Here is a 21,159-nt window from a genome sequence, read left to right as displayed (position 1 = left end):
AAAATATGCAAGCTGAAAATACATGCATATGCATCATTTTATTCATCCGAAACCTAACCTGATCTAACCTCAAACTTTAATTTACGTCATTCGCAAAGAGCTCGCATTTTGAAAAAATTTAAACGATAATACCTATCGTTAAAATATGAGGAAGAATCATAAAGTATGACATGCTACGTGATAAAAGCTCGTCGAGATAATTTATATTGATCAAAACTTCGGAGGGGAAGCCATTTTTGCGATTTGCTTATTCGTAGGTTTGAAATAGTGTCTAGTAAGTAGTACGTCAAGCTTACGCCAGTCTGTGATCGCATTATTACGAATGGATTTTGGCGAAAATTAAGCGAAATATCGGGAGACATCCCAAACGAGGGTAAAAAAAAAAAGAACGGACTTTCCTCGATACAATGTCGTGTTTGCTGCACTTGTGAACGAATAATAAATCCGAGCGATATCAAGAACGATGTTTTGTTGTCTGAGAAACTGTTTTGACGGCCTCGGCTTCGCCGCGACTCAAGTTCCGAAGCGAGAACGAAATCCCATCGCCTTAGACACGACTCATATGGGTAACTGTCAACACTTATCACGCGAGTGTCAGATCGGCCGAATTAATATTGACGTGACGTAATGCTAGGAAAACATCAAAATGCATGTCATATGTAATTTACGCGCTACTTTTTGCATGTTTATTCTTTATAGAATATCAATACACAATCGATTGTTGAAGATTTTATTGTTTTTGCGCGAAACGATCGCCAGAAACATTCTTGATATATTCTAATATGTAATAATCTATCGCAATTTTTTTAGTGCGTTTACTGATTTATATCCTCTATGTAAATATAAAAAACTGTGTCTCTGAAACGTATATCTGATATAAGCTAGTGCATCTTTTAAACAATTGTACTATCTATAAATCTAGTTTAAGTATATCTTTTACACATTTGATGTATACATTAAGATTGTACAAAGATAGTTTGATTGAAATTTTGAAATATATGGTTCCAATACTTTTTTATATAGGAAATGAAGTAGTAATAGTGAAAAATGGTCTAAGAATATGCGGAAATGGTGGTGCCTTAACAAATGCCCCTCTTGTTCAGAGTAAAAGTTATTTTGAAGTAAAAATACAGCAAGGTGGTATATGGGCTATTGGGCTAGCCAGAAGTGATACGGATCTCAATGTTGCCGAAGGAGGAAAGGACTCGGAAAGTTGGGCACTCAATTGGGATGGTATTGTAAGGCATAATCAGCAAGAACTCCACAAGATTCAAAATCCTGCACAGGAAGGGGATGTTATTGTATGTATCATTGCTTTTTTTTTAATTTTAACAAGCTTTTCAGCAAATTAATATATTGAGGATTTAAAAAATCAAAAGAATAATATATATATGTACTTAGAGTTTTTAAGATTTATATTGCAACTGGAATCTTTTTAAAATTACGAACAATTTTTTTTTAGGGAGTATCCTATGACCATATAGAATTAAATTTTTATTTAAATGGAGAATCCATGAATGCTCCAGTTACAAATATAAAGGGACGAGTTTATCCAGTGTTATATGGTAAGTATATTTATCATTTTAACATATAAATTATAATGATTGACTTTTAGTCAGTAATATTTTAATTTTTAGTTGATGATGGAGCCATCCTAGATTTAATTCTAGAGAATTTTATCTATGCTCCACCAATGGGCTTCGAAAAAATAATGCTGGAGCAATCATTGCTTTAGCAGAATGACAAAAAGTGAAATAAAAATGAAATAATAATCATGGTCAAAATTGATAATTGTTCGTCCATTTCGCGATTTTGATTAATCATTGGAACTAAGCTAAGAATAATTTAATAAGAACAAATCTCAAATAGAGGAGAAGGCATAGTATTAAGAAACAATGTCACAAAGTATAAATGTTTGTCATAATAACTGCATGATATGTGTGGATGTATTTAAAAAAACGAGATGCGTGGAATAAATAATTTGCCTAATACTATATGAGAATCCATTTTTCGATCCATTACAGGATGAAGAGATTTATAATAAATATAAAGTTTACATAACTGAAAGATTCTTCAGATTTATTAAAATTAAAGAACTTACTTATTAATCATCCAAATGAGTTAGATTCAGCTCTATTTCGATCTGCGCGACGTCTATTTTACAATATCTGTATACCTTTATTTGTATAATTGTATATAATAATAGATGTAATCACACACAAATATGTGTGACTTGTATACATGATTTATTGATTCTTAAATAACTAATGGTATGGTATATACAGTGGCTTAAATAAGGTACCGACGGCTTAGGCCTATTATTCGCTTCATTAGGCTAGTGTCATAGCATTTCTTTATCTTTCTCTTTTTATATCCTTTTTCTTGCTACAATTATTGTATAATAAACATTAAAGCTAATGTTTCCTTTCTAATATTGAAAACTTGCATCTCTTTTTTTACATCATTGATCATGTGAATATTTCAATGATTCAATTATTGTGTATATGTAGAACGAATACATTTTTAATGAGATCATCAAACTTACAAAATTCTAATGCATCCAAGATAAATCGTAGACTATCATTTAATATAATTGAATAGATACGCCTTTTTCTGATATAAGAATCGATCACAGTCAGATAAGCGCCATTAATAATATGAAAATGATAGCTAAACGAAAAAAACTTAAAATAATCATTTGCGCTTATCGTCGACATAATGAGCTTTTTTTCTAACAATGTGTATAAAAAGTTTCTTATAGTTGTTTGTGCTGCAAGCTTTCTGAATACTTGCTGAAACATCTTAAATCTTTGGTCCTTAATAGTAAAGTAGCTTTAAACAATTATTGATAATTTTACACACTTAATGTTACATGTATATATTTGTAATATAAATAGGTCATTCGATTGAAACAATGTAATATTTATAATGTAATATATTACCTCTAAACTCATTATCTGCCATAATTAAATTCCTATATACTAAAAATAACATAATTGCGCATTTTTGTAATGATAAATTTTTTTTACATGATTTTTATGGCACTCGATTTCCTATATTATTAGATATACATGTATTGTATTCATTCGAAAGACCATTATTAATATCAAGAGAATCTTTGCCTATGCTATAATTATTAGCTAATGTATGTAACTAAAATCGCTATATTTTATATTTATGACTGGATGATATGAGATATTTATAATGGTAACCCATCGCAAATCTTATTGCACTTACAACTTTTGTTGTATATTGAATTAATATTAATTGTGTTAAAATAGTACGATTAATTTTAATCTAAGAATAACGACAATCATTTAATGCATTATTGTTATTTGTGATAAAATTATGTAGGCCTGTGAAAATAATTTATTTAAATAATTTTTTGAAACATTTGGAGGACCTTCGATATGATTTAATTATATCTATGCGTTGAGAGAATATTTCTTTCAGCACGAAATAATATAATTAATGAACAGCATAGCATTTTATATCAATCGAGTCTAGGACCGTTAATCATCTCTTGAATAGTGTGCAAATCCAACGATTGAAAATGGATATTTTTTTCCATTTTACATATCTTAATTTACATATGGCTTATCATAGTCAGTATTTTATTATTTAAACTATACAAAATACTAATGTTAGCTTCATAAAGCTAACGGACTCGTTTCAATCATGTGCTGAAAGTAATTTGATTAAAAAATATATATATATATACTTTTAGAGATATATATTTACAAAAGTAATTCAAAACCTATGAGTGTGCATCTTTTTTAATTACAATATATGCTACTGATGTAAAAAATTGTATAATGCATAAAATTTTACCAAATGTTGAAACTATTATTCTCACTCTATTTCTTAACTTCCTGTTATAAATAATAGTGTGTAAAATAATTGAGAATCTCATATATGCTCTTTTTATATCTTTAAATAAAACAAAATTCTCTTTTAATATGGCTAGAATATTTGTGCAATAATTAGTAGCATTTGTTGCATGTATATATGGATAACAAATATTATAAATTCAATATAATGTATCCAATGTAAATATAATTAATCAATATCATTATTATATTCAGCATTTTTGCATCTCAAGTTGCAGTTTTGTTCATTTGTATTTTTTTTTTATGAACGTACATGCTTATTTCAATAATCTTCACATTTTACATAACATTTTACATTACACATAAGTGTAAGCTTTTTATTTATTATTTCAATAATATAGATTAATTCATGTATATATGGGTGTGATGAACAAATTTAGTTTTTCTTGAAAAGAAGACTATATAAACTTTATATATGAAAATGTTCTCAAAAACTCAGAAATAAATTTTTTTTTAAATTATATGCATTATTAGAAAATAATAGTATTCTCATTTTGCTTCTAAATATTATTTTTTATACCTTATTATTTTTTATACCTATTGAACTGAAATTATGACTTTTGATACATATTTTATTACATTCAATTAAAATATATGTAAGTTTATTTGCACATCAACATTTATAGTTATAAAACTATTTATATAAATTCATAAATTGAAAATAGAAACAAATTTCATACATAATATATGTATATGTATATATATATATATATATATATATATATATATATATATATATATATATGAATCCAAAAGATATAAATTAATTAAAAACGGCATAAATATATGTACAAATTGATTTGAGAAAAATCATTTGGCGCATATGGCAATAATTCTGTTTGTAGATAAATCTTATAAAAAAAATTAGCATTTTTATCTGTGTAGAATTATAAGCAAAGATATGTGTTACTTATATGTGGAAGAATCTTCATAAAGTCTACAAGTATTTTATGAATCATAGAAAATTTTTGTGAACGTTACACATTGCAACTTTTACTTTTAGTTGCTGATAGAATAGCCAGGTTCATCACAAGGTTCTCGGATTTCTCTTTGGTCTCGTCCAAGTACATTTCCGTGCTTTTGGTAAATTTTATGCAAATAGCTAGGTGATTTATACATAAACCATTTTGTTTCAAAAGCATTTCCCTAAGATACTCAGATCCAGCGTAATGTTTGGCGTTGATAGAGATAACATACTTACATATCACTCTGTAGTATCTTCAATGGCGGAATCCCAATTAAATTCTGTGACACTTTGCCTTGATGGTAATTCACCAAGATGTTGAAATCGTTGTACGAAATGTGGATCACGATCTCTAAGCCGTTTAAATCTTTGAAAGGCGAGATTCTTTGCAAATTCGTAGAGTTCCAAGTCCAGACTGTTGAGCCTACGTACAGTGTCCAATTGGTCCGCGCTAAGGGTTGCCATAGTAGCTGCGCTAAGTGTAGCATTATGCTGTTCAAAGGCAACTGCAAATCGCATCTTAAACGTTTCCTCAAAGGTATACTGTCCCACCTGATGTGATACAATTTTGTCATTAGTATAAAATATTGAATATTAATATATTTACACATATTTAATCATTAATATATTAATTACTATTATATTAGGAACACTTTATTATTTTCTCTAATTTAAATATTATATATATATAATTAAAATAATATATCAATAAAATATCTTTTAATAATGATTTGAATAATATTCTAACATGAATACTACTGTATTATGTATGTAATTGAATGCTTTTTGATGTCAAATCTGTGAATAAAGATCAAGGCTAACAACTTTAATTTATCGATTAAGAGTCACAATAAAAAAAGATTATTATTTATAAGAACTAGATGATAATCTGTGATGTTATAAAAAAATTACACATGACGCACATTATTGAAAAAAATACTATATTACAATAAAAAAAACACATTCTAGAATTATTTATAATTATGTAACATTGTCTTAGAAAAAAAATGTTACTTTTTAAACAGTATAATAATATATAAAATATATAATAAAAATTATATATACATATAAAGAAATAACAAGTTTTTAAATATTTTCCAAGTGCCTACCAAAGATGAAATAACTATAGTAGAAAATAAGAATCTAAGGACAGAGTAATGGATAATTTAGACAGAGTAAACCTATTGCTCGCAGTTGGAAGAAAGGAACTTCTATAAATATTTACATTAAGACGTCTATTTTTAAGCATTCAAGCCGCGAACGTGATGTATAAGAATACACTTTATGTATAAGAAACAACTTTATATAGTTATAATACATATTCATAGAAGAACTGTTGCAATTGTTTTCTGCATTATTTTGCATATTTAACATATTTTATTGATTACATTATATCGCGCGTGAGTTCAACAAAAAGATATTTTTATATAAAGACTATTATACGAATGTTATAAAGATTATTATGACAGGAATAACATAAATTTATAACAATAATAGTAATAATAATAATAATAATAATAATAATAAAGTGACAATATAATTAAATTGTATGATATATATAATCATAAACATATTGCATACCTTCTGATACTCAGTCAACATGAAGAAAGGCATGTACTGCAAATTGTGCTTTGCACTGGCCAACATTAAACGATCTCTGTCAGCACTGCTAAGAGTAGAATTATAACAGCCAACTATTGACAAATCTGCTAGCATTCTAGTTTGACGATTACTCGCCAAATTATAGGGACACGCCATAAACTGCAAAGATATAATCTTTGTTAACAAATTAAGCTTTCTAATCTCTATTAACATTTCTATTCCTGATCTCTTTATTCAAATAAAATTCCGTTTTCATTGTTTATGTGTAGCAACTAGTAACAACAAGTCACAAGCATAATGCACTTATTATGAAAGAGGGCATAAAGTTATCTGACAGGAAATAACTGTGTACAACATAAAAAAGGGAGGTTTTATTCAGATAAGAAACTCTTATCTTAATGTATTTCTAGACATAGAACACAACATGTAGATGAGCTATATTAATTTGTGAAAGAAGTCTCTATTACAAATGCAAAATGAGCAAAGATGTTGACTAAGTGTAAAAAATTCTTTTATGCCATGCAATTCTGAAAAAAAAAAAACTGAGATTACCTGTTCTAAAGTGACATTTTTCCAACTGGAGCCATTGTAACATTGGGGTATATTTGCTTGAGTACCTCCGCACCAATGACGAGCACCTCTCCACGTAGCACCCCTTTGCACATGCTTGAATTCGGAGAGATATCTCGCAACGGGATCTCTTATGATAGTTAGGTAAAAGTAACGACGTTTGATGCCTTCCCCTTCGATTTTATTGAGCTCTGTATCTACACAATTCGTTAATTCGGTCCAATCCGCGTGTAGACCGCATTTCCAACCGGTTGAATATCGCGAAAATAACCAATTTTCGTTACGATTTGGACGGAAACAGAAGCAACGCTTTCGTCGTCGTTGACACGAACACGGTCTTTGTAACTCTAGGTCTCGTACCAGATGTTTTCCAAATAATGTCCCACCTTTTAACAAAATAACAATATTAGATATCTTGTATATAACAGATATTTATATTATTAATCTAAATTAATAACAAAATTTTTTATGTATAAATTTATTTATTATGAATAAATTTTAGCAATTTTTATTGTCTAATGAGTCTATTAATTCTAATGAGATGCACTTTTTGTAAAGAAAAATTTATGAATACAAAGAAAAAGAAAAGAGAGAGAGGATATAAGCATATAGCATACTAAATAACTTCACATCCCTGAATTATTCTTTCTAAGATAGGGTCCAAAGAGTATGCCTGATGAATAATTCAATAATTCAAGTGTACAACGACCAAAAGAAAAGTAACATTGTTTTATTGTTTTCCTTTTGTCTAAACATACACTAAAGATCTTGGTATAGAAAAAAAGAAATATATTGTGAACAAATGATTTATTTTTTATAGATTTTATTATTAAGTATATTTATTAATTTATTTACATTAATTCATTTTGAAACTTGGATAAAAAATAAATAACATAAATAATTTCTTTAACAGAATATATTTCTATTAATATTTATAAATAAATAAAGTAAAAATTATGTATTAAAACTTTAACGCAATCATTTTACATGTTTAGCACTTCAACAAATTTTTTAAGACTCCAAGAAACAGATGTAGTAATCAAAAAAAGATCCTGCGTATAGACAATAATACCTGGTCAATAAATGTAGTTTTCGCGTAAACTTACCAGTTTTTTGTATGTGCAAAAAAACCATGACATCGTGAGCATTAATATCAAACTGGAACGTGTCATTGGCGAAAACATCATCGTAGCCCAAACTGCCCTGGATGCTCTGCAGCTTGAAGGCGGGATGCACCGAGAGCAAGCCGTTTTTATCAAACTCGATGGACACGGAAGACAATGCGGCGGAGCCAACGGGGGCGGACAGGCTCTCGGATACCCTGATAGATTCTTTGATCTCGCGATTGGTCAGGGCGCACACATGATCCGGACAAAAGTAGCCCAGGTAGACGATCCCGGTCAACGCTAGAAACAGGCATATCCCGACGAAGCGGCGCAAGCGGGCCCTACGCGGATGCCGCGACTCCATCATCATCGTCATCGCGGACCTCCCGTCGCATAAGCTCGCCTCTCGCAGCACCTCCTCCTCCTCCTCTTCCTCCTCCTCCTCCTCCTCCTCCTCCACCTCCTCTTTCGACACGACGACGAGCACCTCGAGCTCGCTAGTGGTAGCGTCTATCCTCGCATCGGTACCCGCTCGTCTGCCCATTATCATCCATTATTGTGTCTCGCGTCGCTCCTGGTCTCACCACCCCTCAGTCACTCTCCTTGGAGCACTGTCGTAGTGCCGTATACCACCGCACGCTGATACGATCCGACCGTAACTACGCTCGCCAACCGAGCGTCGGCCATGACAGATGCTCTCTCCGCTCTCCGCTCACTCAGCTCACTAACTCGCCGCTTCGAATGGCTTCGATCATCCGTAATCTCTCGCAATTCCCGCTCCTTGTCGCGCGCGAAAAAGCTATATAAAAAAAATAGATATAAATAATAATGACCAATAAATTTACTTTGTAAAAATTATAATTAAATAGACTTAGATTTTTTGTATGTATTTTGTTTTATGACACGAATGCTTTGCAAATATTTTTTCATAGATTATTTCTTTTATCCCGATTATGTATAATTAATTTCCTCCCCCTGTCACGAAGATTTTCTTTCTATTCGATTTACAATCTTGTTTCATAAATAGAAGAAACCTCCTTTGTCTCTCGAAAAGTAAATGAATTGAAATAATTATCTAGTTTGTGAAAAGTTCCTAATCAATAAATCTTCGAAAAAGTACAAACTAGACGTATTAAAAAATCGGCATATATTTATTTATTATTCGATTTGTTCATTTTGTTTGCAATTATTAAAAGTTGCTGCAGTTTAGAAATGAGATGGATGTATATACAGGCATTAGAGATAAAGAAATCGAAGAATGAATGTAGAAAGCGAAAAAAAAGAACGAAATAAACAGACCTGACAATTTGTAGATACACTCAAGATGAAAAAATTTGTGGCGCGGCGCGTGGCGCGTCTGGTGTCAACGCGTCGAGTGTCTGGGTTCGAGGCTCGATGGAGGGAGCCACGCAAGTGAAATCAAGTTCGTGCGTTTCTCGTTAAAAGAGTGTATTTTTTAAATTGTATTACGCGTGAAAACACAAAGTATAAAATAAGAATATGCAAAAGGACATAAGAGTGCGAAGACACTTGAAATAGATTGAAGAGAAGGCGATCGAGATGAAATCTCGTCGACAAAAGTTCGATAAGTAAGTTCCAACAGCGCGAGGCCGGGAAGGAAATGGAATATTTGCGCGCCGGAAAAAGAAGGTAAATAATAAAATTCATTTGCATGTGTCGTGATGAAATCATGATTAGATTGTACTTAGAATTTGATTTGCTACACAGACGAAATATGCTGTAGATTTAAAATTCAGAAATTTATAAGAACATTTTGATCTGTTTGTATAATAGAATAGCCGCATTTTCATTCGAATGCAATTTTCAAAGGCCGAAACAATCGCGAATAATTTAGTCGACCATTCCTATGTGCATTTTGTAATTTGTGTATAAATTAATTATATAATATTTATGCTCAAAATAGAGCACATTTCTCAATCTATGCGCGCGATTGCGAAATATGAAGTATATGATCTGAGAATGAGAATGATTTTTTATATTATGTGAGAAATTAATAAAGAAGGAAATTGATTATACCTACATTTTATAAAATTTGTTATCATATATCGAAATTTTTGAATAAAAAGTTGCTTTTTTTCGAATTATATATAACCGAATTAAAAATATTTGTATGTAATCACGTGATCATATGGGCATTGCGCGCGCATGTCAAGTGAGGATAGTGATGGTGAGTAACAAGAAACCTAACCTCTAAGCATTTCTGTCAAACTTACCAATCTCATCGAACTTGAATTTTTAACAACGAAGTAAGTAAATTGTAAATTATATCTATTATTGTGGAATTTATGTAACTGTCTATAAGAATATGCAATATCTCGAATAAAAATATAAAATGTTTAATTTGCACGAAATGTTTAATTTTGTGCGAATTAAACATTTTACATCTTCTGTTGTTTGATGAATGTTCATTAAAAATATCTATAATAATATACATAATCGCATAAAATATACACATTCTGTAATTTTAAACTAATTCATACTAATTGAATTAATTAATAAGACACAATTTGTGTAAATAGTAAGTACATTTTAAGAGAAGTACAAAATCAATAATTGATGTGTATATTTCATGATTTATCTAGTTATTGTATTTTAATAATGTGTAAAATATTTTATATATATATATATATATATATATATATATATATATATACTTTTGTATTTTAGCTTTTAAGATGTCATCTATCAAGTTGCTAGAAGACAGAATTGCTAATTTAGAGAAGCAAGTATATGGACATGGTAAAACAATTAGTATCGATGATCCTGCACCACCAAACACTATCATTGAACGTCTCTTTGATGTCAACTCGCTAATCTCTTCAGCATTGTCGGGCAGAGAAAAGCCAAATGCACTTATCAAACGGCTACCAGAATTAAATGGCTATCTGGAACCTGCTTCTGAAGATTTTGATATACCTGTAAGTGCTAAAGCACAATTGCTACTGGCGATGGAGCCAGAAATTATAGAGAATGATAATCTATTAACCAAAGTGCAGGAGCTCATGCCTATATTAGAATCAGAACGTATAAAAAATGTGCCTGAATTAAATAGCACATTTAATAAAATATCATTGTCATACCTGAAAACTTACGAAGATTCCAAAGAACTGAGTGCTCATATACATGATCTTTTATCTAAATATAATGCAGTCATAAGTAGTATATCAGAATCATTAATTACTTTAGATGCTGCAGTTACGGCTGCTGAAATAGCAGCTAAACCAAAGAAACAAACAGATGATTGAGGAAATAATTGTCCCAATTAATTACTTTATTGTTAATTTATATCGTATTTTAGCTTTTATAATTAATTTATATTTGATCTGTTTTTTATAGTTGAACTTGCTACACTAGTTCAAAGTTTATTTTTCTCTTTTCAATGTGGAGAGAAAGAGATAAATTCTGAACTAGTGCAGCCAGTTCAGCTATAAAGAACAAATTAATTGTATGTTTAGTTTTTATGTTATAGTGCAAATTCAGTTTTATCAATTTTTAAATTATTTATAGTAATATTTTATAGAAGCATACTAAAATAGAAAAAGAAAATATTGGATACATAATCTGTTTAAAATATGTTTTATTTATTATTTTTATTTGAAATATAAAAATACGCATTTTGCAATGACTATGCATATATGAACATACTGTTTAATTTCTATAACAATGTATTTTATTAAAATAGTTATATATTATATATACAGTTAGCCTATCTACTGCTTAATTCTATCTATGTTCATTTCAGAAATCCTTATTTAGGATCTCTGAGACAAACTATTGATTCATGTATAATCGGCCATGTATCGTATATGTATCGATGTCTCTTGTGTTAAATAATTATTTTAAATTGATATATAAAAGTACATTTTGGAAATATTCGGGATATCACAAAAGATTTTAAATTTTTAGCTTCATTAGATAATAATGAATTTCATGTACATATAATAACAGATAGGAATTTTACTTACAAAAAATGTAAATTTAAGAGACCCATTTCACTAATAAACTCTTATACCACATTATCCATAATAAACAATTACTTTATACAATATTTACATAATATTTCCTTAATTATAAATCAATTTATAATTTTGTTATCTTCATTTTCTTTACATATGTTTTGTTATCATGTACAGAATTTAAGTGCTTATTTTTTGTTCTATTGTTAAATTTTTATAGGGGAGAAATTTGAGAATTATCAAAAAAAAGTAGGAACAAAAATTATAAAAAAGAGGGATGTGAATTTAATTAAATGTGTGTAAAAATTGAATATGTATGATTTTTCAATATAAAAAGAGAGTTTAACGCAAATTTTTCTTCTATAGTACAATCTTTTTATAATGACGATTTTTTCTTGCCTATTAAACTTGCCATTCTCATTTAGTATACAATATCGTGAATACCAGCTTCTCATATATCTCGAAAAATCGATATAATAATTATTTAGCTTTGCGTTTGCAAAGCTGGCACGGATTCGCGTATCCACGAGAGCGCTGGCTCTAAGCTCGAGAAAATTGCTGGATGATCCCTTGAACATCTGCTATGATAACTTAGTAAGCCTTGTATTTCCCATCTTTCTGGTATACCCTGTGATTCACTGGCACACATTAGTGGCGCTCCTTCGTCATTCTGGAAGCACATATTGAATTGCATTAATGCCAACTAATTGGCAATTTCATTACAATTTATTATAATGCAATGATAAATACACACGTTAATTAATGTATACATATGTACACATATTAATATGTGTCAATAATTAATTAATTGCAGTTTTTCAACAAATTTTTATGTTTGAAATGTAACTGTTGCATAATGAATATTTGCGTATTTGCGATTTATGTAAAATTGCATATTTTATAAATTTCAAGTTATATTATTTATTTGGATACAGTTGTTTAATTGAGAAGAATATATTCGTGATTTTTGTACAGATTTGATATTTTGTTTTAGTATCTTTTTCATTATCTTTCTCTCTCAAATATTTTCTAAATGATAATTATAAAATCGTGTTGTTTTTTAATGTTAAACTTACATAACAAGGGCCTTTATCCGTATCAGTCAATCTTGCACATATATTGTGTTCCGTAATAAATCCTGAATGACTCGTGGCATTACATTTATCGGAATCATATGTTGGAAGAGACAAGAATTTGAGATATTGTTGTAAATCTATTTCCCCGTTCATAGAAAATCCCCATCCTGCTATTACGCAAATCTGTCTCTGCTCAATTATGAAAAATTATCGAACATTATAAATATGCTTAATTAAATTAGAGAATTATACATATCAGAGAATTTAATCGCGCGAATGCGTACCTGGATAGGCTGTCTGGGAAGACATACGGCGCTAATGTTTCTGGAAAACACTAACGGTTCCTCTAATTCGATCAGGGCGATATCATTATTGTACAGGAACTGATTATATTTTACTTGAGGATAGGGCACGATATTTTTCACGGATTGCCCTTTCAGCATATCCTCACCGGCGAAAAGTTGCCATTTATTGCCATCCTTGTATCTATGTGAATTCAAAAAAATTATTGTATTATGTGATAATATTAAAACAATATATCGCGCGTACATTTTATACTAAAAAAATGATATTCAATATTATATGTATATAAATTATAAATATATATAAATTGAAGCAAAAATTTAAATTATATAAGATTATACATAAATATTAAGTATTTTTTTATCAATTCTTAATTACGGTGCGATTTATCTCGTCGTCCAATGACGTCGCGCGTATCGCGTATATATTTATACATTTAATTACCTGTAAATACAAGAGTAACTGGCCAGAGCGTGCATGGGACCGATTATGCTGGCTGTACAAGCGGTCCCGTGTTTTAGCTCCTTCAACAGAGCCACGCTGGACCATTGTCCATCGTTAGCTGGCGTGGCACCAGATAATCTCGCGGTCGATCCTTCAGCATCGTGCAGACCGCATGAAAATTCTTGGCACGACACTTGCACGACTTTATCCGACACGCAAAATTCTACTTGCTCTAGATTCGTGACTAGTGGCAGACGGTGATTTGGATTCGTTTTCAGTCTTAGAATTTTTTCGCTTCGATCTTTTTCCGCAGATAGTCGAACATTCTTAGTCGTCTCGGCTCCAGCGAAGCCCAAAGTCCGACAATAGGAATCGCTAAATTCTTCGCTCCATCCATCCGAACAGACTAGTCGATATTCGTTGTCATATTGTCTACATAAATGTATGATAACGTTAATATAGTTTACTATAAAGCGGTTTATAAAATCCAAGACTAGTGAATCTATTCTGCAGTTTGTGGAATCTTCGATTATTCAAAAATTCAATATGAATATTTATTAATTAATTTCGATATAAATCAAGCCTTTGTTTTTATTTGAAAAAATTATAGTCATATATATTTGAGCACAATTTATAATTTTTTATAATTAAGTATCCTGTTAATTTGCGGCAAAATTGAATGAGAACATAGAAATTAGAAAAAAGCAAACAAATATTATATTCATTATATCTATTTGATGCAATTATATAATATACCTTATCTTCAACAGTGACACGTTATCACTTGGTTCGCTCGCCATATTATTCTCGGTATTGATATCCGTTTCCGCAGTGATATTGGTAATTAGACAATTCCATTCGTCTGAATAATCAGGACAATTTTTAACGCCGTCGCATTTTTGGATCGAGGAAATGCATCCACCGGTTTGACATTTGAATTGATCTAGACCGCAATCGCACTGCTTTTCGTCTTCTTCGTTTACACATTCAGCAATTCCGTTGCAACGCCACGTTTGTGGAATGCACCACTTCTCCGTTAGACATAAATACTGATTATCTTTACAACTTTCGCTGCAATTGTATTCATCCCGATAATCTTCACAATCGGGTCGTCCGTTGCATTGCCATGATGCCGGAATGCATCTCCCTATAAAATTGAATTTTATAATTATATTCAGATTTTTTTTTAATAACAATTAGTTTATCATATTTAATATTTTTATCACTCTTATGTCACACAGCTTAAGATCATTAATTTATTATTTATTGCATATTATTTTATATAGAATACTTCGAAATAAATGGATGCTTCTTTTAATAGCAAATTTTCTGCTGGAAAAATTTGCAGTTGCCTTTTTCTTAGCGAAAATGACGACAAGTCGGCAAGTTTTTAATTTTTTTTATTACATATCTTTTTTAATTAAAACTCAAACTAAATTATTAAAGTAAATTCTATTTGAGAAATTAACTAAAAAATGTAGTTTTATTAATCTTTCGACAAAATTTAGTTTATGAAAAGTTCTTTTTGTCATTTATTTATAACTTAAATTATTGACGCCTCGAAATTATTTTTTTGAAAAATCAGGAAATTGATTGAAGAATCTGCTAATAAAATAACATTCACTGATTTTGGAATATTCTGTATAATTCGATCTCCACGCATCACTCACCGCTTGGACATGTGAATTCGTCAGATTGACACTTCCAATTCTCACAATCGCGCTCGTCGCTGCCATCGTCGCAATCCAGGATCTTGTTGCATGCAAAGTGCCTCTTCAGGCACTGTCCGCTGGCGCAGCGGAAGTTACCTGAGCAATCTTCGCAATTTAATTCGTCCGAGCCATCGGAACAGTCATTCTTGGAGTCGCATTTGGCGGATAATGGAACGCAGTATGCGCTGTCTCTGGACGTGCCGTTGGCACATTGAAATTGACCGGTGATACATTTCGAGAGGATTGCATTAGGTGCAAATCCCGAGAAGCTGACAACGGTAGTTGCGCTTTCGACATCCATGTCCATTGGTGTGGTCGGACCAACGGTCAATCGGATCGTGGACAGTTGTTTCGTAACGCGATCTATTTCCTCGGCATCGCCGAATGATTGATCGGAGAGATAAGTGACAGGTTGTTCAGTCGTTTCGTTCGCTCTCACGTGGATGTGAGAGAGATCCATTTCTGGGTCATTCGTATGACCTTCGATTGCCGTCTCGTTCACAACCGTACTCTCTTCTGTTTCGAAAGTGCTCGATACGATCGTAGGAGTATAATTTCGCGTTTTGACTATGTACGGTTCTGTGACTGGTACCGGCTCTATTATCTCTTCCGACACGGGTATGAAGCTGGGATAATTCTTAGGTTTTATTTCCATGATTATTCCTTTATTTTCGATGCTGCCGCTTTCGTCGATGTTTTCCATATTCTTCGATAATATCGGCAAAACGTTACCTTCTCTATCAAATAAATTAAATCGGGATATGCTTGGATCCAAGTCAGAGCTCACTACACTATCGTTCGATTCCTCATAATTTTTGATAATTATCCTCGATGGTTCCGTTTGAGAAAAAATCGTTGAACTCGATTTTTCCGTCAATGCATTATTCTCATTGTGTTCTTCTAAGCTCAGGTCTTTCTCTTTTTTATATTTGTACTTATCGAATCCCTTTTTGTCAGCTGTTTTTTTCTTGCTTTCTTGACTTTTCTCCAACGGTATCACTCGGAGTGCCTCTTCAGAGAGTTCCGGCTCGATCAATATCGGTCTCGGTGTTGTGATGAATATTCTGAACGATTCTGTTTCAGGCTGCGTGTCATCCAACATTTCCGTGACCGGTCTGATGTCTTCTGTAGTGGTAACATCGTTGGACGAAGTTCTTTCTACGCCATTTAAGACATTCTTTTCCATCGCAGACATCATAAGAGTAGTCTCAATCTTCGCGCTTTCCGTCGAGGTCTCGATAATTCTATCCGAATCATTAATATTTTTATCAGATCCAATTTCCCGACCAGATTCTGCATTCATATTATTCTCGTACATCATCGCTGTCATGCTTCTTTCCGATGATGTACTGTTCACTTCGACGCTGGCAACGTTTTCTTTCTCGTCAGTTATATTTTTTGTCGTATAATCCATGATATTCTCTGTGGAAATTTGCGGCTTCGTTTTGTCAATAGCTTTTTGATTCATCATTTCCTTCTCTTGACTCGGCATTGACGTTGTCGTTAATATGTCATTCTCTGTCGTTTGCAGTTCCTCGGGCTGGATCGGCACTTGAGCTGTGGTCTTCGTCTCTAGCGTGGATTGAATCGTTGTAATCTGCGCTATTTTATCAGCTTCTCTTTCATCGGATTGACGATCAATTTTCAGTTGTTCCCTATTATTTTCTTCTCGTTTATCGCTATCGATCACAGTGGTAATCTCAATTTTATCGGTCGCTATTGTTGTCGACATTTCCTGTTGGATTTCCATAGGTAACACAGGTTCTTGAGTGGTCAATCTGGCATCTTCCATCTGTTTTTCCAAAACACCTTTAACTGTTGCATTTAAACTTTGTGTTACATCCATGTTCGTTTCATTTCTTTCCTTCATGATATCGGATGGGGTTGTTGACGAAGGCACGCGATTGTAAGAAATTATAGAATCAATATCATTCAAAATCGTTTTTTTGGATCCCTCCACAACTTTAATTGGAATGTCTTTGTGACCGGCATTACCGTGTCGATAACCCTTTGACAAACTTTCATCCGTAATGTCGTTATATTGATCTTCTACAGCATTTTCTTCTGGTTTTTCTAAACTGGTCGTACCACTTTCTATCACGGAATCTCCAAGATCTTCTACTTTCTTTTCGATAATAATAGTAGTATCTTTAACAGAATCTGACGTTTTATTATCTGTGGGTTGCATTGTAGTTTGGAAAAATGAATCTACTGTTTTATCCTCTATCGTCGATGCTATCGTTTTCAATGCTTTATCATCATCCTCTTCCTTCTTTATAACGGAAGAATTGCTATTTTCCTGATTTATAGCATCATTCGTTAAGTTATCTAATTTTGCAAAATTATTATCTTGATGCAATGTGTCATAAATTTTAGATTCTGTATCGTTTACAATCTCGCTTATATTTAAATCATTCCTTATAATGTTTTTAACGTCATCTGCTGCGTTTGTTTCAATGATTTTTGTAGTTTCCTCTGTGATATCTGTTTTTCTTTCATTATTTACTGAATATAAATTAATGTCGTTTAATAAATCTTTAGATTCAGTTTCATTTAATATATGTTTGACGTCATCTGCATTAATATGTATTAATGGCCGATGTGTTATGACGTCATCGATATGAGTTTCGAAAGGATTAGGAACGTCTTGTTCATCTTTATCCAATCGCGGTGCTTTTTTTGCGTTTTCTTTTTCCTTGTGGATATCCGGCAAGAAGGGTGACATATCCTCTACCTGTCGATCATCATTTGCATCAGATTTTCCCGCGAAATGATTTACCGAATTTTCTGGTAGTATCGCCGGGTGAAGAGGATGGTTCGTTGAATGTTGAACGTCGTCAGAATAAATTGTATATCCATTATTATCCGTATGAACGATATTTTTGTCATTACGCATTGTAGATGAATCGATCGAGAATATATCTTCTATAGATTTTTTCGTATTCAAGTCATCTTCGTTAATTACGACTCTGTTATTTATTTCTGTCGAATTTTCTGTTTTCAAAGATTCATTTTGTGTGGACTGACTTTGTTCCGGAATAAGTTGTGGAATTATTGCATGTATCTCTACAGGCTCTTCGGTTTTCGATATAAGCATAATGTGCTCGTCTTCTGGCGGTTTCATGGTCATAGGTTCTTTCAGTGGCTCGACGTTATGAGCAAAATTTTTTGGTACTTTAGGAAAAACTGTTGTCGGCATATGTTCGATGACATTTTTCTCATTCGAATCTTGCGTATTAGATTGTAATGCGTATTCGGATACGCTGTGTTCTTTTTGATAAACAGATATCGGTTGAGTGGACGTGTCAGTATAAGTAGTTTCTGGTATCATGGTCGTCTCATATACTTTAGAATTATTATATATTTCTTCATTTTTATTATTTATGCCATTTATTTCTATTGTATGAGAATGTTTGTCATTAATCGTGGTTTTAATTATTAATTCTGTTCTGTTTTCCACTGATATAGTTGATACAGTAGTTGAATCGAGTTCTTTACTAATCGTAAAGTCATTGCTCAAATTTACATCACGATTTATTTCTGTAGTAGAGTCATTTTCTTTTTCTTCCCGAAAGTCGAAAGGATTTTGTGTAAATTGTTCTGTATTTGAATTCTCATGATTTTGAGATTTATTTGATATAATATTTTCATCATTATTCTGTTTTAAATCTTCATAATTTAAAGTAGTAAAACTAGTTTCGATAGTTGTGCTTTCATTTATTTTATCGTCTTCATTAGTGTAAGATTGCATTGTTGTTGACTCCATTTTAATTTCCACATCTTTATCTATATCTATAGATTTATTTGTGGATGTTAAAGGTATTACTTGCAAGGATATATTATCATCTATCGAATATTCATTAGTCTTCATAGTTGTAATCAAAGATTTATCAATTTCGGAATTGTTATTTTCATTTAACGAATCTGCAAGAGATTTAGGTACATTAGTTGTATTCGCATCCTCTAAAAGTGACATTTGTGTAGATTCGGCATCATTATGAGACATTGATTTAACAGTAGATTTCGGCTGATTAAATATTTCAGTATTTGACTCTAAATGTGATTCTGTTGACATCGCATAATGTGATTCTGTTTTCGATATTACGTCATCTGTTTCGTCGATAGTTGTTGCTGATTCTGTGACAGATACTGATTCCGTAGCAGTTTTTCTTTCAGTGATAGATTCTGCTTCAGTAACAGATTCGATTTTAGAAACAATTTCTGATTTTGTAGAAAATTCTAATACAGATTCTGATGTAAGCTCTGATTCAACGTTCAATTCTGATTGAGTGGATTTTGGTGGAACAATTAATTTAACAGTAGGTTCTACTTCAGCAGCAGGCTCTGGCTCGGCGGAGGGTTCAGCTGTCGGCTCTGGTTTAGCTGTAGGCTCTGGTTCAACTGCAGGCTCTGGTTCAGCTGTAGGCTCTGGTTCAGCTGTAGGCTCTGGTTCAGCTACAGGCTCTGGTTCAGCTGTAGGCTCTGGTTCAGCTACAGGCTCTGGTTCAGCTGTAGGCTCTGGTTCAGCTGTGGATTCTGGTTCAACAGCAGGTTCTTCAAAAATGGTTTCCATTGAATGATGCAAATGTTCGTGATTCTCAAAATTGTGTTTTGTTGTCGGTGTAGATTCGAACGGATGTATTATTGTCGATTTTTCCTCAAGTTGTGGATGATCGACTTCCATTTTAGATTCCGATGTAGATGTTTCTGCTGGTCTTGTTTTTGGATCCGAATTTTCCCACATATTGGAATGCCTGATTTCGAACTGTGCCGTGTTTGGATCTCTGCTTCTACCTTGAACAAAATCATGAATTGATTCCGTGCTAGATTGTGGCATTACATCGTCCATTTCGACGTTACTCAAGTCGTTATCCACACAAGTTTTACCATCCTGATCCAGTATCTTTTCTGGACTGCAGGTACACATAAATATACTCATAGAATAATCGTATTTACAACTTTCGGCGCACTGGAGATTGCCGTGCTCACACTGATCAATAAGATTTTCTACTTGAAGTCTGTTCAAATGATACCGTCCAATCATATTATTGTTTTTTTGTAATGTCTTTTTGATATATTCCTGATTCTCCTTTGGATTATCCATAGGTGGATGACTTATTCTGAATTTTATTTCACCTTCATTATTAATATTATATACTTTGATTATAGGTTTCTTGTTTTCTCGTTGAAGAATATTTTCTAAATGCTCTTCTATCTCAGCAGTTACTTCACGATACACTCGTGACTTGGTATCACTAAAATCGTTGCTCCAATTGAAATCGTCCAGTTGCAGGATTCCATTTAAAGCATCCGGTATAATTTGAAACAGCGTTTCGTCAGTTGTAGGCCACGGTGGGAAAGTCGAGGTTAAAAATGGTGTACTTAACGGTGGATCTTTTACATTTTCCAATGGTTCCGTAGGTTCTTGTGCGAAGATCACACCAGCTAAAATTAAGAGCAAACAAATTTAATATATTTTATGTAAAAAAAATTATATATATATATATATATATAT

At 32.0% G+C, this 21,159-nt stretch overlaps 4 protein-coding genes across 5 annotated transcripts in view; 2 read left to right on the top strand and 2 right to left on the bottom strand.

The window, feature by feature from the left end:
- The first annotated feature begins 47 nt into the window (after positions 1 to 47).
- LOC126854179 (SPRY domain-containing protein 7) lies at positions 48 to 1,994 on the top strand. The gene is made up of 4 exons (XM_050600625.1): positions 48 to 566; positions 1,024 to 1,301; positions 1,463 to 1,565; positions 1,638 to 1,994. Exons 1-4 carry the CDS (start codon positions 464 to 466, stop codon positions 1,733 to 1,735), a joined length of 582 nt encoding a protein of 193 aa, XP_050456582.1. The 5' UTR covers positions 48 to 463; the 3' UTR covers positions 1,736 to 1,994.
- Positions 1,995 to 4,776: 2,782 nt separating this feature from the next.
- LOC126854149 (heparan-sulfate 6-O-sulfotransferase 3-B) lies at positions 4,777 to 8,869 on the bottom strand. Its single transcript, XM_050600566.1, has 4 exons — positions 8,133 to 8,869; positions 7,009 to 7,412; positions 6,436 to 6,615; positions 4,777 to 5,406 (listed from the first exon to the last, which is right to left on the bottom strand). The coding sequence occupies exons 1-4, from the start codon at positions 8,680 to 8,682 to the stop codon at positions 5,095 to 5,097; spliced, it is 1,446 nt and encodes a 481-aa protein (XP_050456523.1). The 5' UTR covers positions 8,683 to 8,869; the 3' UTR covers positions 4,777 to 5,094.
- A 1,404-nt stretch (positions 8,870 to 10,273) lies between these two features.
- Positions 10,274 to 11,857, top strand: LOC126854180 (dynactin subunit 3-like). Its single transcript, XM_050600626.1, has 2 exons — positions 10,274 to 10,399; positions 10,821 to 11,857. The coding sequence occupies exon 2, from the start codon at positions 10,829 to 10,831 to the stop codon at positions 11,396 to 11,398; it is 570 nt and encodes a 189-aa protein (XP_050456583.1). The 5' UTR covers positions 10,274 to 10,399; positions 10,821 to 10,828; the 3' UTR covers positions 11,399 to 11,857.
- LOC126854125 (uncharacterized) overlaps positions 11,716 to 21,159 on the bottom strand; it is a 41,547-nt gene continuing 32,103 nt past the window's right edge. For both annotated transcript variants that reach the window (XM_050600520.1, XM_050600521.1), the window contains 6 exons: positions 15,603 to 21,089; positions 14,689 to 15,079; positions 13,933 to 14,364; positions 13,470 to 13,671; positions 13,186 to 13,374; positions 11,716 to 12,779 (listed from right to left, as the gene is read on the bottom strand). In XM_050600520.1, coding sequence (XP_050456477.1) covers positions 12,594 to 12,779; positions 13,186 to 13,374; positions 13,470 to 13,671; positions 13,933 to 14,364; positions 14,689 to 15,079; positions 15,603 to 21,089 — 6,887 coding nt within the window. In that variant the 3' untranslated portion in view covers positions 11,716 to 12,593. The remainder of the gene's footprint in view (positions 12,780 to 13,185; positions 13,375 to 13,469; positions 13,672 to 13,932; positions 14,365 to 14,688; positions 15,080 to 15,602; positions 21,090 to 21,159) is intronic.

This window comes from Cataglyphis hispanica, chromosome 13 (assembly GCF_021464435.1).
Source record: "Cataglyphis hispanica isolate Lineage 1 chromosome 13, ULB_Chis1_1.0, whole genome shotgun sequence".
In the NCBI taxonomy this organism is placed as follows: Eukaryota; Metazoa; Arthropoda; class Insecta; order Hymenoptera; family Formicidae; genus Cataglyphis; species Cataglyphis hispanica.
Note: the sequence above shows the minus strand (reverse complement) of the source record. Positions and strands in the feature narration are given on the sequence as shown.

What these genes read in the sequence shown, in the direction of transcription:
- LOC126854149 (XM_050600566.1), bottom strand. Translation starts at nt 8,682, where the DNA reads ATGATAATGGGCAGACGAGCGGGTACCGATGCGAGGATAGACGCTACC. An exon ending in TTTGCACATACAAAAAACTG is followed by an intron (nt 7,413 to 8,132) that starts GTAAGTTTACGC and finishes TTTTGTTAAAAG; the next exon opens with GTGGGACATTATTTGGAAAA. An exon ending in AAAATGTCACTTTAGAACAG is followed by an intron (nt 6,616 to 7,008) that starts GTAATCTCAGTT and finishes ATATCTTTGCAG; the next exon opens with TTTATGGCGTGTCCCTATAA.
- LOC126854179 (XM_050600625.1), top strand. Translation starts at nt 464, where the DNA reads ATGTTTTGTTGTCTGAGAAACTGTTTTGACGGCCTCGGCTTCGCCGCG. An exon ending in CTTAGACACGACTCATATGG is followed by an intron (nt 567 to 1,023) that starts GTAACTGTCAAC and finishes TTTTTTATATAG; the next exon opens with GAAATGAAGTAGTAATAGTG. An exon ending in CACAGGAAGGGGATGTTATT is followed by an intron (nt 1,302 to 1,462) that starts GTATGTATCATT and finishes ATTTTTTTTTAG; the next exon opens with GGAGTATCCTATGACCATAT.
- LOC126854180 (XM_050600626.1), top strand. Translation starts at nt 10,829, where the DNA reads ATGTCATCTATCAAGTTGCTAGAAGACAGAATTGCTAATTTAGAGAAG.